The sequence below is a fragment of the Mizuhopecten yessoensis genome, unplaced genomic scaffold (assembly GCF_002113885.1).
Source record: "Mizuhopecten yessoensis strain PY_sf001 unplaced genomic scaffold, ASM211388v2 scaffold716315, whole genome shotgun sequence".
NCBI classification, from domain to species: domain Eukaryota; kingdom Metazoa; phylum Mollusca; class Bivalvia; order Pectinida; family Pectinidae; genus Mizuhopecten; species Mizuhopecten yessoensis.
Window position 1 is genome coordinate 679,056 of NW_018480055.1, and position 19,076 is coordinate 698,131.

At 36.0% G+C, this 19,076-nt stretch overlaps 1 protein-coding gene across 1 annotated transcript; it reads left to right on the forward strand.

Annotated features, from left to right (window-relative positions):
- Positions 1-14,285, forward strand: LOC110442964 (cytochrome P450 3A2-like). Its single transcript, XM_021486859.1, has 14 exons — positions 1-130; positions 1,171-1,267; positions 2,186-2,238; positions 2,537-2,633; positions 3,035-3,151; positions 4,016-4,110; positions 4,637-4,785; positions 5,587-5,711; positions 6,645-6,759; positions 6,987-7,144; positions 9,935-10,023; positions 12,385-12,522; positions 13,239-13,401; positions 13,598-14,285. The coding sequence occupies exons 1-14, from the start codon at positions 12-14 to the stop codon at positions 13,670-13,672; spliced, it is 1,590 nt and encodes a 529-aa protein (XP_021342534.1). The 5' UTR covers positions 1-11; the 3' UTR covers positions 13,673-14,285.
- The last annotated feature ends 4,791 nt before the right edge of the window (positions 14,286-19,076 follow it).

Here is a 19,076-nt window from a genome sequence, read left to right on the forward strand (position 1 = left end):
TCAACTGACGCATGAGCGTTACAGTCAGGTTTTCAGCACAAGACACAGCAGACGACAAAATGGATATTCTCGGTGTAGCCGTGCCTATCTGGGTCATTCTCTTGCTGGTAGCCATCCTAATTTATACATTGTAAGTTCACTATGTATATCAGCGTGTGCATATAAATCTGATATTGAAAATTAAGATAGTTTCAATGCTTATGTACAATACGTTGAAAATTAGTACTCTATTTTACTAATTTACTTGCTGTACATGAATTTATGGGAGAATTCACCAATGCTTACATCCAGATATCATATGATTGTGTTTTTCATATCTGCATATGTGAATGGAAAGTGTAGGGACAGGTTTTGTAGCATGTGACGTTTATAAATAACTTATTATTCCTGATATGGGGTATGTGAACCATCACTATTCTTCGTACATTGTGTTATATACAACGTGTATTCTGAAGTGAGGGATATTATCATGTTGGTTGTTTTATAGTACTGTGTGTTCGCGTATTTATACATTAAACATCAAGCGGAAAGTGTGATTCCCCGATCGGAAGTAAAAAGGTTTTGGGTCACCTGCCCGATCGCTTGGGTATTCTCCGGGTACTCCGGTTTCCTCCCACATTTAAGACAGTCCATGCGCGCTAACATCTGGTCTTAATACGTATACGTTATTCTATTATTCCCATAAACCTGTTTGTGTTGTTTACCGATTCGTGTATATGATCATTAAATTTAAGTTTGTTATCTGTGATTACTCCGAGATCCTTTTCCTTATTAAGGTTTTCCAAAATTATTTGTATCTTCCCTTCATTGGTGTCTTTGCGTAAATAAAGCGGCGCGGTATTAATATGTTTTCATAAGGAAAGTATTTTACATTTTTCCGGGTGTAATTTCAACATCCAAGTATCTGACCATATTTTATAATAATTATAAAGTTTATATTTGGAATTCGGATTATAAAACTCAATCTAAAGTCTTGTGTTTAAAACAGAATTGAATTTTTTCAGAGGTACATAATGTTTGTACACATATTTGATACACATTTACAGTGACAATACAAATCGCGAAATATGTTACTTTACCTTGCAATGAAGATACGAACAAATAAGTATACAAAGTTAAATATAGTATTTATCTTATTAAAACTATTCACCATATACATCCTTATTGTAGCATGATGAGCCGGGACTTTTTGACGTTCAAGCGGATGGGTTTACCCGGACCGACACCTCTACCAATCGTCGGTAACGTGATAGCTTTGGCGTCTGAGGTACGACACTTGCTAGGGATTAAACGACCGAAAAATAAATATGTTTACATTTTCTGTAAAGTTAGATTTTTCTCTGTTGGTATTCACAGGGTTATCCTTTAAAGCGAACATCATACATAACATGCCTTCAGGATATGTCTCTGCATCGTTCAACATGCACTGATAAATTTAGCCGAATGTTTGTATAATTTGTATTCCGTGGATAAAAAGACTTAAATGTAGATATTTTATTCTCAGAATTTCATAAAGTGATTGAACTGATGTGAAGTTTTACAGTTATCTGTGAATAAGTTGTAGACCTCTGTTGTCTCAATAAAAATAAGTGTGTTTCAGAAGACGTTTTGTTTCCTGGCATTAAACAGAAAAAGTGTTTAAAAATGTGTTTGGGTTCACAATTTTCTGTGAATAAAATAAGTGCTTGGAACATGTATACGTATGTTTCTTTGTATGGCAAGGAGTAAGCGTTTTAACAAATGATACATTTCGCAGTATTTTGTGAATTACAGTCATCACGAATCGTCAAAACAATATGAATCTGCTAGACTCAGTTTCTGTCAACTCGAGTACAGTCGTTTGAAACATCCTTCTTGTCATTGGTCCGATGTTAAAAACCTTTGCATATTTCTAAAAGAAACAACAAAAACCCCATCCATGGATACAATGACTTTGAAATAAAAAAGTAGTATTGACGATTCTCTTCTTCATGATAAGATTGAATGGTACAGTGTAGCGCTTTAGGGTAACAGCATTTTTTAATAAATTTTATATTATGTCGACTACACCGTCAAACTTAAGCAAGAATATTTTGTGAATCTCCCGTTAAATTTACTTTACTGTATGCATGAATCTATATTTATACTTTATACATCCTTGTATTTCGTGTTTCATGCGTATTACATTCCTATCATTTTTTTCCAGGGTACTCGCGCGTTTGACCTTAACGCACTTAACAAGTACGGCAAGGTGTACGGGTATGTCTTTTAAGTTCAATTACAACTTTTTATCAGAAGGATTGAAACATTCTTAAACGACACAAAAGACACGATGAGCATAGGTATTTGTTATGGGTTTGTGAACGTTTATCCCCCATACAAATATTGATAAATTAGCATTCATTTTCCTATATATTTTACCCCAGTGTGAAGATGGTAACTGATACCATTATAAGCCGGTCCACTATGTCTGTCGCAGAGCTTTCATTTTGATCGGTTTTTTGTTTCTTGAATGCAGGTTTTATCTGTTGTGTTAATTGTTTCCTGTCCTTTTTAGACATTTCGACGGGTTCGCTGCAAATTTAGTGGTAGCAGACAAAGAGATATTGAGGGAAATACTGGTGAAGCAGTTTAATAACTTCCCAGATAGATTTGTAAGTAGTCGAGTATTATTAAAGGAAATATAACATTTGTAGACAATAAAACATCGCATTAAAGAAACTACAAAGTTATATCGAGCAGTTTCATTACATAGCTGGGAAAGACAATGCAATTTCGATTTGTGAGCACATTAAAAACCGTTGTCAAGACAACGTTACTGTGAAATCGAGGAAAATAATTACCGTACGTTGTGCGAAATGTTTTGGGATTTGTAGGGCACTCTCTGGCCCTACATTGTATTCATGTTTTTATATATTTATGTATATGTTTTTTTGTTAAGGATAAAAGAATGTGAATATATAGATATGATCATATAAGACATATTTATTTGTTTTAGTTTTAATAACATGCTCTTAGTTGAACGCAGTGTTACCACTATGATGTTATTTGATAGTCCTTTGAAGAATTCAGTGGAGACTTGAGACATGGACTGGCGAATGTAAAGGGAGAACACTGGAAACAAAACAGGAATACTATCACACCCACGTTTTCATCCGGAAAACTTCGCAAGGTTATTTTTTATATCAAATGGTGCAGGGTTACTTGGATTTTCATTTTGAAATAAGTAGGCAGAACCATCCATTGACATTGACATGGCATTGCCACTTTATAGGCTATTGGAAAGCTATGTCATTGATGGGACTTTACATATCATGCACCGACCGGAACTACAATATCCAATATAAACAAGCATGACGGCTGCTGAAATATCGCTGGGCATTGTGAGACATGACAATGTAATTGTAATGTGTGTAAAATAATAATATATATATGGAAACAAACTTTTATTACAACAAAAACAAGTTTGGTCTGCAAAATCGTACAAAATGCATATCTGTTGAAATCACAATGTTAACACTCAGGCAATCTTTCAGAAATATCGTCTGTTACACTGCACTGATCCACAGGGGTTCGTTACAAATGTCTGAAATACATATATGTTATAGACCTACTGATATGAACACATAAACATACACAAGATATATGTGTTTTTCAGACATTTATAACGAACCCCTGTGCTCTGTCGCAAGAACACTCACTACAAACGCTATAAGTATCACGCGTCTATTAGCCACAGTGTCCCCAGTTTCTGACGACATGTCAAATAACGAGGCTGTTGTAGAATCTACCGACTGTAGAACACAAAAGGTAGAGAAAAACGTAGATATAAGTATTGAAATGTTTTTGTATGGTATTTATGAGCGCGTATTATGATGTGTGCTGTGTCATTCAAATAGATCATAAAAACACCGTTCAATGCTCGAGTATATCATTCGTTATTGTATTATTTGTTTCTAAATGAATGTGAGCACCTATCACATTTGCACTAATACATTGTGTTAAATGACATAAAACATAAGGTTTATTCATATAGATGGGGCCCCTTATTCAGAAAGCGTGTGACACCCTCATGAAAACTTCCCGGCAGCTTATAAAGAGTGGAGACGATGGCCAAGTGGAAATGAAAAGGTAATATCAACCCCTCATATATCTGTCCAGTTGATAATTAAATAATAAGTAATATAATGCCTTATCGCAAACATACAAAAACAAAAATACTACATTGTCAATGTTATCAAATATCAAACATGTGAAGCAAAGATATACCACATGACAAAACTACATCAAACGGCTCACATGCATAAAGAAAAGACCCCGTTTCTCGCTTCTGTTGATCAAGCAGAAGACACTTGCCGTTCTGGAACACCTGGTCTTATTAAAATTCACCTTTCCAATGGTCTCCATCTAAATCATTCGTTAAATCAGATGTTGGCAAAATTAATCGATCGAGTTCGAATAAAGGTTTTACTGACACTTTTATATTATCTGTTTTTTTCAATATTAATTCATTTCAAACATTATAACAGCATTCTTTTAAAATGTGTTATGCAATACCCTCACAGATATAGTAGTGTGTCTGATTTACAAATAAGTGTTTGACTTGCTATTATTTTTGTTGCTATTTTCAAACATTTGTGTTTTTTCCTTCCTGCAGATTATTTGGGGGATTTACAATGGATGTTATCAGTTCCACGGCTTTCGGTATTCAGGCGGATTCCCAGAGTAATCCGGATGACCTTTTTGTAAAACACGCCAAGAAGATGTTTGACCTTTCGGTTACCAATCCTTATAAGCTCCTAATGAGTACGTACAAATCAGATTAAGGATGCCCACACTGGCACTGTCATTTCTCATCGAGTCCCCATGATGTTTTGTACTCTTATGTGTGTTTATAAAATGACGGCACAAATTTGTTAATTGTACCAGTACGATCATGAGCCTCATCTAAGACGCAAGGGGCCTAAAAGGTGGAAATCGAAACGGGTCTAAAACCATTTGATGATATGTAATACAAATATAAGGAAAAGACTGGTTACTGCTCAAAAGATGAGTGTTGCCGTGGGGACTAAGAAATGTACAAATGGAGGGTGCAATCGTGAGAATAATTGTGTTACTAGTGGACAAGGTATTTGCTGAGAGTGTTTGATTAAACGTTCTCTATATAAAAGAATAGTGTCCATTCTTGTTCAACTTGTTTTTTCCCATACTATTAGACTTAATTTATTGAAAATCTTATCATGACTGGAAACAAAAACGTTGCCAGTCCGTTATAGAACACAATGAAATGTAATGACAATATAGGTTCCTAAATTTGATGAGGCAAACACTATAGACTGTTCTTAATCCACCACTGTCCTCGATATTTTCTTTTATGACAGATAGAGACGACTTACTAATGAGCTGTATAGTAAAAGTGAAGAATTCTTATTTCCTATCATATCTTTTCTCTTTTCCTGATAAAAGTATCTCTGCTTCTCCTTCTCATGGCGTTTATATAACGCAGTTGTTTCGAATGTCAAAGGCCTGCTATTACTATCACGATTTCCATGATGGATCTCGCTAGTTTGAACTGACTTGTTATTCTACCTTTTCTCTAATTTACAGTGTACTTGCCGGCGTTGAAACCTCTGTTTCTGAAACTTGGTGTGTGCATCTTCCCACGGGATAGTATGGCCTACTTCCGAAAACTTACTTCTCAGCTGCTGGATGAAAGGAGAAGAAACAAGGAGGTAGGTCAATATTTTCTTCTGGTTTGTACATGTAAGTACAAGACAGCCATTTCAATAATATAGGTGACGTTTCATTGAAACAGTATGTACTCTACCGACGCCATCAATCATTTTAGAAAAGTTTTCACAAGATAATTCGAGTTCAAAACATGGTGTTCTCACTTACCCACTATAAGTCAATAGTGTCTGCTAAAGACCTGGAATCATTGTAACAATTAGCTCCTATATGGTCCACAATAGATCTCAGTGTGGGTTTTGTACATCATTAGTCTACAGTACATTCTTGGGTTGTATTCCACAGTGGGATACAGGTATATGTATTGGAAATATGCCGCCGTGTATATTTTTCGAAAAGGAGGGCTATGAGGTGCCTTTTAAACGTTTTTGCTTGATTGGTCTGATGCTTTTCATCCGTTTTGTTGACGTGTAGCATGCTCACGACCTTGCGCTTATAATGGTATGTGTCAATAACAGCTGTTGTCGTGCCTTTAACCTTTTCTTGGTTAAAATGTAAACAGATAAGTCCGTTTCAAAAATGTCGACCGACATTGAGTCACTGAAGATTCAAAATAGGTTATTGACGGTCTACAGATAACTATGGCGTTATTATCCAACGATCTGTAGTCCTTAAATAATAAATGAATTTCTGTAAACAGGATATCCTTACTAAGTGACATCGCTATTGGTTTTTTGCTTTTTAGTATGGTCTTTACATATGGTTTAGCATGCTTTAGCTTTGCCCACTGCTGGTCTTAAAAAAACCATTCGTATCTTGAAGGTCAGAGTTCAATTGATAGTTTAAGTCTTTCAACGTTTTGGCCTCTTCAACTCATGAGAGCTATTTAATCAGGTGGCATATGATCAATACTTAGTATGAGTTTGTGCACGTAGCACATGGCATTTATGATATACTCTTATGCAATACTGTTGTAGGTAGATCGCAATGATTTCCTCCAGTTGATGATCAATGCCCAGGAAGGTCGATTGGAACTTGGTGATGAAGATTCAAAAGAACAGGGCGACAATTCGTCAAAACAAAATATCCGTTGTAATTGAAGTAGCTATTTTTAAATCAAAGTGACGAAATTTTGGCATTATATAAAATGGAAATGAAAATGATTAAAAGAATGTTTCCTTAAAGCGAAGGAGTTATGCTCTTGTGCAACATGTAATGATATTGGTTTCAAATGATCTTTTGACCTATAATTTATATAAGGGGGATTTAAAAGTATCTCATTGGAACTGTTCATAGAAGCAAATAAATCTTTATTCTAGGCCTAACATTTGATGAAATCGTGGGAAATGCAGAATTATTCTTTGCTGCTGGCTACGAAACGACGGCTTTGACACTTACCATGAATGCATACAACCTCGCTACGAACCCAGAATGTCAGGAAAGGCTACGTCAGGAAATTGTGGAAAAGATCGGGTCGGTAAGTCGTTATTTAAGATTAGGCATTAGACACTATTGTATAGGGTTTTATGATAGAAAGACTGCCGTAGCATGGTTTTGGTAAACTATTTATCAGCTGGACCATGTTTTAACGTCCTAACAACAGCCAGGATCATATGAAGACGTTGAAGAGTGAATTATGATTAATTATGATATAAAGAATATTGAATATTACAAATAATGCAAAATTAAATAAATGATATTCAAATCTGAAGAGAAACTCGTTGATGCTTTGGGTGTTTTCCTAAAGAGCAGAAAAGGAAGGAAAGCACACAAACTGACGAAAACACTGATATCAAAAACTTATTGTACAGTATCTCACAATTACTAGAACAGACTTGGAAAATACAAGATTAAGCTAATAAAAAGGCCGTCGTTTCAAGAGATCTATAAAATATCGATCACTAGCTCTAAAAAAGATGGTTTGACTATTAAAAATCGTGAATTTCACATTGATATGTTGGGAATGACATGGATATCAACAGTATTAGATGAATACATATAAAGATTAAAATTATGTTGTATTATCAAACAACTTTTTAAGTATACAAAGGGTATACAGAATATTGTAGAAGCCCGAATATCAAGTAGAACACGTTTAACTGATCAAATTAATGATATTTTTAATGAATTAATGAACTTGTAAGTCACTCTTTTCCAAGCTTTTGGGCTTAGCCCTTCGTCAGGGATTAAATGTCACTGGGCCTCTTTGTCACATCCATCTTGACAAACATTGCGTTCCCTATAGGAACATATGTTTATAGACAATTAGTATAATGAATTAGCATGGTGATATAGAAGTTTCATATTTAAAGAGGAGAAACCTCGTCCTGTAAGGATCCCTTTACCGCTTACAAACTTACAAACACATCTTGTAGGACTTTCATGAGAATAAATAAAGATAAAATATATAAAAAAAAGTTTTCTTATCGTAGGAAAAGAGCGTGTCTAGTCGAATCCCATACAGCACAATGTCAGATTATCTGTGTTACCGACAAATCTAACTGGCCAACGGGAGTCTGCTGGCCCAACTGTTCTTCAGTTATATGCAAAATCAAAATAAGGAAAGGTCACTGCATAAACGAAAGGAGGGGCGGAATTAATAGGGGAAAATGAGAGGTAAAGACGATTCCGGGTTTTAGTTCGAATATTGAGAGTGATCAAGAGGTATGACAAACTTTGAAGTTGTGAGATTTAAGATGGCTGATATACTTATTTTTATTTACAGTTTCAATTGTAATTGACTCAAAAACCTTTGTTGAGGTCATTGTCACTATCAGTCGATAACGACAGTCATTCTCGTGCGCGTAGTGATACATACACCATGTACATATGTGTACGTCAACAACCCGGGGGTTTCCGTTGCTATTTTCAGAAGTAAACAGAAGTACATGGGATACCAGATTTGTACAACTCATTAGTGTATTCATGCAAAAGATTCATTGTTTATATGTATACATACATTGTTGAAATTTGTACATTCCGATGACGTCGCGTTGTTTACAGCGCCTGCTCTACGTGGTTGTGTTCATTTACATACGTTCACGTTGATGACATAGTGTAAACAATACCCAGAAATACGATAGTAAATTCAATTTTGACAATAACGTTCGATATCGGCAATATTGCAGTGATTATTTTAACTCCACTCGTTAAGGCTGGTAGAGTGGACTGGACATCACAGAACGGGTTCGATAAATTTACACGACCTTCATGTCATTTGCCTGTATAAATACTGATTGTTAGATCAGACCACACGAACTGAGTTTTGTAATGATTGAAGTTAAAATACAAATTATAAAGTTACTTCGTGTGTTTGTGATTTTGTAGACACTATGCCTAGATACCGTTGCCGTGGAGTCTACAAAAAAAATAAAAAATAGGAGAGTTCCAAAACTGCGAGCCGTTGGTGCCATATTAAGGCATTCCGGAATTAAAAGGGACATCTTTGGGTATTTAATACAACTGTTGAGATAAACTGTTTATGGAAAGACAACGATATGATTTTATTATAACAGTTTACGAGTGCGAGTGAAATATTTTACAAATGCATCGCGTTACGCAACTTTGCAAGTTGTGTTAAAAATAGCCGCATAGAGCAACTTTGAAGTAAGAATTATCGCTAATGAGTTATGATTACATGTTTAAGAGCGAGCATACAAACCAATGTGATGTTTATGTAAAAGAGTCCTAGTTTGGTCGTATCATGTCACGGTGGCCTTCGAAGCGTGGCACGAAGCGTAACCGTATCACACATCGGGCTTGAATGGAGCTGCTTGAAATCCTCCCGCGGGATATATATTAAAAGAACGCGTTTTATGTTATATTAAAGAAAAAAAGGCTATAAATATCAGGATTAACTTTCTATTAAGTTTAGGCTATCGGGTGATAACTACAATGGAACTCGGGTTAATTAATAATAATCGGCTTCTCTGATTATTCAATTTACCCGAGTTCCATTGTAATTTGTAGTTATCACCCGATAACCTAAACTAAATAGAAAGTTAATTCTGAAATATTAGGCCAATTATCCCCTTCATTGCTTTGTGAAGGCGATACATAGAAGTTATACATCAAGGCGAACGTTCCATTGCCAAGACGATCCCAGATGACTTTTGATCGGTGTAAACCTTCACGCCTATCAGTTGAGTTCTATCGAGCGGATTTTAACTCAAAAATTGGGATGATAATCGTAACCTTGCTACAGTACTTACAGTTAAAACTGGTTCATTTTCATAATGAAATATCAATCAATGTTGAATTATTTTAGGAAAAAATTGACAGTGAGAACGTCACGAAACTTCAGTATCTCGACAAGTGTATTAATGAAACACTACGGATGTTCACTCCGGCTTTGAGGTAAGTACATCTTTTAGGAGTCTGATAAACGCTAGAAAGGATATGGAAGTTCTCTAAATAAAGCAGAAAGATTGTTACTATCACGAATTGTTTCAGAGAAAAAATATCTATCCGGGAATTTCTGGAAGAAAAGTATTCCGAAAGTTATAATTTTCAGTGATACACGTTTTTGGGTTTGGCAAAATGGAATAAGGGTGCTTGTTAATGTTAAATGTTGCAATGAAGTATTAGCCTTGTATGTTTCCGTCTGTCACCTGTCTCACACGTGCAGTATTTCCCTACCTAGTTTGTTCCCGTCTGTCACCTGTCTCACACGTGTACTGTTTACCAACCTTATTTGGGCTCGTCTGTCACCTGTCTCAAACGTGTAGTGTCCCCGATCTAATTTATTCCTGACTGTCATCTGTCTCAAACGTGTGGTGTTCCCAACCTAATTTGTTCCGTCTGTCACCTGTCACAATGTGTAGTGTTTCCCAATCTAGTTTGTTTCCGTATGTCACCTGTCTCACACGTGTAGTGTTTCCAAACCAAGTTGGTTCCCGTCAGTGACCTATCTCACACGTGTAGTGTATCCCAACCTAATTTGGTCTTGTCTGTCACCTGTCTCACACGTGTAGTGTTTCCCAACCAAGTTTGTTCCCGTCTGTCACACGTGTAGTGTTTCTCAACCCTGTTTGTTCCCGTCTGTCACCTGTCTCACACGTGTAGTGTTTCCCAACCCTGTTTGTTCCCATCTGTCACCTGTCTGACACGTGTGGTGTTTCCCAACCTAGTTTATTCCCGTCTGTCACCTGTCTCACTCGTGTAGTGTTTCCCAACCCTGTTTGTTCCCGTCTGTCACCTGTCTTTCACATGGAGTGTTTCCCAACCTAGTTTATTCCTGTCTGTCACCTGTCTCACAAGTGTAGTGTTTCCCAACCTAGTTTATTCCTGTCTGTCACCTGTCTCACACCTGTAGTGTTTCCCAACCTAGTTTGTTCCCGTCTGTCACCTGTCTCACTCGTGTGGTGTTTCCCAACCTAGTTTATTCCCGTCTGTCACCTGTCTCACTCGTGTAGTGTTTCCCAACCTAGTTTGTTCCCGTCTGTCACCTGTCTCACTCGTGTGGTGTTTCCCAACCAAGTTTATTCCCGTCTGTCACCTGTCTCACTCGTGTAGTGTTTCCCAACCCTGTTTGTTCCCGTCTATCACCTGTCTTTCCCATGTAGTGTTTCCCAACCTAGTTTGTTCCCGTCTGTCACCTGTCTCACAAGTGTAGTGTTTCCCAACCCAGTTTGTTCCCGTCTATCCCCTGTCTTTCACATGTAGTGTTTCCCAACCTAGTTTGTTCCCGTCTGGCACCTGTCTCACACGTGTAGTGTTTCCCAACCCTGTTTGTTCCCATCTGTCACCTGTCTGACACGTGTGGTGTTTCCCAACCTAGTTTGAGAAGAAGTGTGTTTGGTGGCTTTATGTACACCGGTAAAATAATCGCAACTCTTCTCCAGCTACGTTCTAGGAGGTGTGCTTCGTGTTGCGTAAAGCGGTCAAAACAACGCTGCCATATTCTAAAATATACCTAGCCATACATGTATATAGCGTTCCTTAACAGTTACATGGATTGTCTGATAGATACATACACATTTGATTGTCTTGAAACTAATTGCTATGTCCCCCAAACGGAGTTGGGGACATATTGTGTTTACTCCATTTCTTATCATTATTATTAAGTCCAAAAAACGAAGTTTAGGGACTTATTAACTTTCCTCCCTTTCTTCAGAAAATCGAAAACCGCAAGTCAACTTGATGAAACTTTACTTATGGGCATATGTAGTTGTGCGTTCAAGTCTTTATTTTCAGATCGTTGCCATAGCAACCACACGGCACGGAGGCTTTTGATTGATCGAAATTTAGATATTGTTTGATTTTGTTGAATATTTATAAATAGGGGTATTATGGGACTGCGAATTCAACAACATAGCTTTAGTTATCATAGTATTCACATAGCAACCACACGGAGGCTTTGGTCAAAAAATAGTATGGTTTGATTTTGATGAAAATTGGTAAATAGGGGTATTATGAGACTGCGAATTCAACCGCATAGGTTTCGTTGCCATATCAACAACACAGATGCTTCTGATTGGTTGCTATTTATATATTGTTAAATGCTCAAATTTAGTATGTACATTGTTGCTGTATTATGGCATTGCGATCCTTTTCTGATGTATCTTTGCGACTATGGGGGCAGTTTGGGGGACTTCTGCAATGGACTTGTACGTTTTAACGTTTTACTTTAGATTATTTAAAAATAAAACAGGAACTATGGGAGGTCTTATGTTAGGAAATAAAATTCATAGTAGGTCATGATTATTATTACTGCAGAATCGACAGAGTGTGTGTAAAAACTACAAAGGTCAAGGACATCACGATACCAGCCGGGATGACGGTGACTGTACCAGTATATGCGATTCATCATGATCCTGAAGTTTGGGAGAAACCCGATGTTTTCAATCCAGAAAGGTATTTTTTTCTAGAACCTGTGCATTAAGGAGGTCGTTCATTTGAACTTTTGAATAATACTCTTAATCTTTGATACAAATATCCAAAATTCCTTCTGGTAGATGCCAGTTAACTCATATTTTGCATATTCAAAATGCATATTTTGATCTCGTTTTACTTGTTGTTTGCGCTAAGAACACAGATAAGAAGTGACTTATGGACAACAACGAAGTGTCGTTTTACGTTAGAAAAGTGAATTTTACCGGTCACATGCTTAATGACTGATTTAAACAATTATTTTGACTCATTTTCTGCTGAGTGACAGATCACATGAAATGAATTATTCAATTTCACTTGATACGACTCGTGCCATAGGGCATGATAACGTGATCAGTCACGTGCATTGATTCGTATCATATAACGTGATCAGTCACGTGTATTGATTCGTATCCTATAACGTGATTAGTCACATGTATTGACTCGTATCATGTAATGTGTTTAGTCACTCGATACGGCTCTTGCCATATGACATGATAACGTGATCAGTCACGTGTATTGATTCGTATCCTATAACGTGATTAGTCACGTGTATTGACTCGTATCATGTAATGTAATCAGTCACGTGTATCTACTCATATTATTTAATGTGATCAGTCACGTGTATCGACTCACGCAATATCACAATTTTACAGGGAAGACTATTCTTAAAATACTGAAATGCAATTTATTGTTTAAAGATTTTCTGCATCTGAGAGAGCTAACCAAGATCCATTGGATTTTATGCCGTTTGGGTATGGGCCCCGTAGCTGTATCGCTATGCGACTTGCTTTACTGGAGGTTAAAATGGCTACAGCTGATATCGTGCAAAACTTCAGATTTAGTGTCGGCAGCAAGACTGATGTACGTATTTTCAAATTAATATGTATTAGTCAACTCTATATTTATTGGTTTTATTTGATCATGAATTACTGGTTCGTCTAGCAATTTTCGCAATGTCTATTTCATCCAGGCGTATACAAATATATCATAATCTAAATATTTTGTAATTTTAAGAATTGATTAAAACAGAAAATACTTCCAATATTCATGTTTACAGATCCCACCGAAAATGGAAGACGGATTTTTTTTAAAGCCTAAACATCTGTGGTTGAAGACGGAGGAGATCAAGTGAGAGAGCACATTTGCGCAACAGTGAAGCAACTGGCAGGAAACTGCAATATTATTGCCATCGTACTCAAAGTCACTCCCTTTAAGTAATGGAAAACTAGTCTATCAGCCAATTATATGTATTTATATTATACTTATATTTACATTATAAGGTTATCCAGTCAAGAGTGACCACCTACCTACATCTTCACCATTTGCAAGGGTGTTTTCCGTGTGTTTTCCTCCTTTCAAACTTAAGCAGCTGGCCTCAAACATCAATTTGCATCCTTATTAACGAGACCATCATTTCCTGTACACACGTGTTTTCTCGTTTGTCTAGTGATGTGTAAACCGTTAGTCAAAACATTTTCGCATGGAAAAGAATTGTTTATACTGTAAACATTGAAACTTCACCGTTTCCTACCAATAGATTAGTTTATCTTATATACATGTAAACACATCTTTGGATATCAGCATTGTTTTCCAGATGACATCACTAAGATCTGCTTTCGAATTCGACCAATTTTCTTTTTCTTTCTTTTGAGGATTTTGACTATTGTTTCTGACACGTTACTAATATATTTGAGCTTGGATACATTATATATATAGTTTAACATTTTTAGCCCATCTGCCCGAAGGGCAAGTAAGCTTATGTCATGGTGCAGCGTCTGTCGTCCGTTTGCAACTTTTCATTTAACTAACTTCTTCTGAAGAATAGACATGCCTAGATTCATGATAATTGGCTGCCAGCTTTGTTGGTAGGAGCCCGACAAAGTTTGAGAACGAAAATGACCCTGACCGACTTTCAAGGTCACAGGGGTCAAATGTGTCAAATATTTCAAACGACTTCTTTTGAAGATATGAAAGGTATTGAATCTTCATGTTTGGCTTATAACTTCTTGGAATAGAGCCCGACAAAGTTTGAAAATGAAAATGACTTTGACATACTTGCAAGGTCACTGGGGTCAAATTTGTCAAACGATTTCTTCTTGAGAACCGAAAGATATAGAATATCCATTTTTGGCTGGTATGTTCTTGGGATGGAGCCCGACAAAGGTTAAGAAGGAAAATTAACTTGACCTACTTTCAACGTCATAGGAGTCAAATATGTCAAACATTTTAAACAACTTCTGAAGAAGAATAAAAAAGCATAGAATCATATAATATTTTGCTGGAAGCTTCAACGGATGGAGCCGACACAGTTTGGTATTGAACTATTTGTAGTACAGTAAATTTTTAAACAAGAATATTTTCCTATTACTGCTGAAACATTCAGATGAGCGATACAGACACTCTGGGCCTCTTGTTTTTAAGCCTTTTCACTGTATAGCTTAGGTACGTTTGATATGAAGTTTGATTTGTAACCTGTAAGTTTCTCTTGTGCATTTTATGAATTTGATATGTAGACTTTAGGTTTCTCCTAGGCACTTTATGAAGTTTGATATGTAGACTTAGGTTTTTCCAATGCACTTTATGAACTTTGATATGTAGACTTTAGGTTTCTCCTATGCACTTTATAAAGTTAAATTTGTAAACTGCATCTTCGCTAGCCAAATGTTCGCTTCGTATACACTTCACTTACCTGTGGCGGTTATAGCCGTGTTTTCATAATTCTCGCCACTGCCATCTAGCGGATATACCGAGTTATCGCTTTTCTCCCAATATTTTTTAACCAATCAGAATGACCGTTACATACACACTCCATTGGCATGTTGACATAAGCACGTGTATGTCGAGGCGGAGCATAAATGATAGAGAAATATGGAAACAATCCAAAGGCAGCACATATTTTCCCATGTCATCATTTACATGTGGCACGTAGTCAAGGATTTCCACCAACTGATTTAACACCCCTGAAGTGTCCCCAAAGATCGTGCGCCTTTTGTTTGGAGGCAAAACACTCCGACATAAGCGACACAGTGCTTCCGTACAGGGTGTCGACATGACTGTTTTCCTTCGTCAACAGCGCTATATGTAAGATGCGATTTCATTGGATGCGAGCGATTGGCAACGCAGAATTGTTTTCGAATATGTGTAAACTGTAGGTTTCTCCTGTCAAATCCCTTATTTGATATGCTAATTGTGAGGTTTTTCTGTGAACTTCAAATATAAAAAAATGAAAAGTATATGCTTCTCATTTGTGATGTCTTATACTTGATAAGGTAATGTTGATTGTGAGCTATTTTGTTTTGTTTTAATGTCTGATAAGCAAACTGGTAGTTTCTCCTATGACCTGTATAATGTTTAATATGATATATACTGGGCTTCATCTGTGCAATCTGTAATGTTTGATAAGTAATCTGTAGGCTTTTTCTACGAACGTTATATTTTGTTATTAAACTTTTAGCTTCTCCTGTAATATGATGGTTTACATGTAAATGTTTTATAAGCTCTGACCGGAGGAGGCAGGAACGATATAGCTAAGCCCCTAATAAGATAATGACTTGGGTGAATAATGAGGTAATCTTTCGGTATTTTTTTTTATTTATTATTAGAGAATGTTAATAATGTTTTAATGGAATATATCTCAAATAGAAATGTAAATGTAAGTAATAGCTTCCTCGCTTTGATCAGAGCAAGTCTAAATGACCAATACTAATCAAATGTACAACGACAATATTTTTATACATATAACTACATGTACACTTGATTACAGAACCAAAGCATACACTGCTCTTAATCTAAAAAGCATCGAGAGTTGTACCCACTCCTTTACGCTTTCACTCGCGCACACTCACATACACTCTATCTACAAACAGATACAATTCCTGCAATTGCTAAAAGGAAGGAAAAACAGGAAAGAAGAAAAGAACAAGAAAAGAAATGATAGGCATAGAGATATGTTGCTAAAATATTATATTATTGAATTCTTAGGATTGACACCAGAGATAGCGATTATTATTTATAACTAATCTAGAAGCTCTATTAGCCGCATCCATTTCTTCCAATATGCCGTAAATCTGCAATAAGAGTGTTGTTATTCAACTTTCTATTGTCACATCTAGAACTGTATATAAATTGCTTAATTATTAAAAGAATTTCGTTGTCGATCTTATTTAATCATTTTGTTTGTGTAAACAATCCTAGTATGAAAGTGATTTTATTGTATTGAAGAGAAATTAGCAATGCATCGAAAAGAGATTCAAAATTTTGCAAAAAAAGACTGAACTTCTTCGAAAAGGGCAGCCATAAAAATATCGCAAGTCAGAATATCTGTTTGAAATAAATCTATAAACGCATGAAAAAGGAGTTTTCTTTCTTGATTAAATCACTGATTACAATTAACCCTTTGTTGTACCATTCTCTATAAAACACTGACGCTCTATTAACACATATTTGTCTATTAAACCATATTGGAGTTTTTGTAACCTCTTTCCCTTGTCCAAATGGGTTTTTCTTCTCAGCCTTTCTAAGTCTTTCCAATGCCTTCAGGATATCTTTCCAGAACTGGTTATTGCATCTATCATAACATGTTTGTAAAACGTCATCACCAACATTGACAAGTAGGTTAATGTATACAATAGACTTAATAACAAACTGCCATTTATCTTCACTTAGTAAAAGTCTCTTGACCCAACTCAGGTTCATAGAATTAATAAAAGCCTCTAAGTTAACCATTTTTAAGCTACCATTCATATAGCTTTGTATAATAACATTCCTCTTTACTTTGTCAGTTTTACTGTTCCAAATATACTTAAACATAATCGAATTCAAAGTTGATATAAAATAAGTATCTGGGTTAGGTAGATCAATAAAAAGATGATTGACTTTAGAAAACGTAAGTGATATTATAATATGAATTTTCCCGATAGGTGTCAATGACCTTCTACTCCAGTCTAATTAGGAGCTTCAGTTTGATGAGTTTGTTTTGGTCATATTCAAGCTGAACTCTTTTCCCAATATATATTTTTCCTTTCCCCAATATAGGTTTATTTCTGGTAAAAAGCTGACATCACTAAATCTTATACTGTCAACCCCGTTACCTGTGTCTTGCTAACGTTAATCTTTAAACCAGAACTTTTAGAAAAACTTTTTAATTCATTAAGCGCTTCTCTCAGTGGTCTTTCAGAACCATCTAATATACGTGTGGTGTAATCTGTATACGTGGAAATTAGGATAGGGCAGTCTTTGATATCATCACCCTGATTATTTTTGTAATTCTTTAACCTGATTGATAAAACTTCCGCACATGTTTTTCTAATAGTAAGTCTAGCATTCCAGTCAGGAAAGAGATAAATAGTAGGAAGAAGAAAGTATAACCTAAAATCATATGTATGAGGTCTCGATTTGATAACCACTGACATACTCACGCTTCAAACAGAAAGGAGAAACGTTTCACACTAGGCTTTGGAATACACCGGGAATTACACCGGAATTCTGCACGATATAGTAACATCTGAAAGATTCGTAACAGTAAATCCGGAATTTTTCTTCAAATATTAAAGAATACATTATTAAAAACAAAAAGCACCAAAGGAAAAAAATCACATACTAGTTGTGAAAAACAAAGCCCTGAGTATATATATTTAACACAATAAAAACAGTACCATACCGATCATACACGGCATGGAATAGGTATCAGTGCATGAGCGAGTGAAAGGATTTTTTTTTTATACAAGTGTATCATGTAAGAACGTTAGATACAAAAATCACGTATCAAAAGCTACATTTACCGTTACACGAAACCCCCCCACTCTTTTAGATACTGGTAATAGTTCCAGGACAGACTATCCAGAGAAACATACTTTAATATTAATGAGGTGAACAATTTGATCAAAACAGTTAAAGGTGAATGAAGCTACCAAAGACTGAGACAGACCTTGTATCGAAACGTACATGTGCCGTATAGAGGAAGTAATTGTTGTTTTGAATATAAAGCATGTCGTTATGTTATTGAGAATATTTTTATATCAAAAGACTAACCGTCACAGGGAAAATAAAGATTACGATAGCAGTTTGTAAAAGCGAATTCAAAAACATTAAAACCTCACAAAAAATCACAACGAAAACGAAAACTCACAAAATTAGAATATCACTAAGGAAACGCACTTTTAACAATGGTCAAAAAGGCACAAGTCACGGTCTACCGTTCTAGTTGATGTAGTTAATTCCTTCTGTAGCCAAAGTTAGCGTCATTTTCAAGATATTGTGCAGTGAATTTTGTATTATGACATAGTTTCCTTTTCGCCCGTTTTTAAGTATTACGAATAACATCCCATTTACACTATAGGAATATTCTGTACACAGTCCAAGTGGTAAGCCTCCTTGAATCTTTGCTGGTTAGCGAGGTCCTCGAATACTGTGAATCCAGATCCCTTCAGTATCCTTGGAGCCTTGATAAGTTCGTGTTTTTTCCGTCGATGTGTGAGCTTAACAATCACGCCTCTGTTCTTGGTATTCTCAAGCCTCCACAGTCTATGTGCGATGTC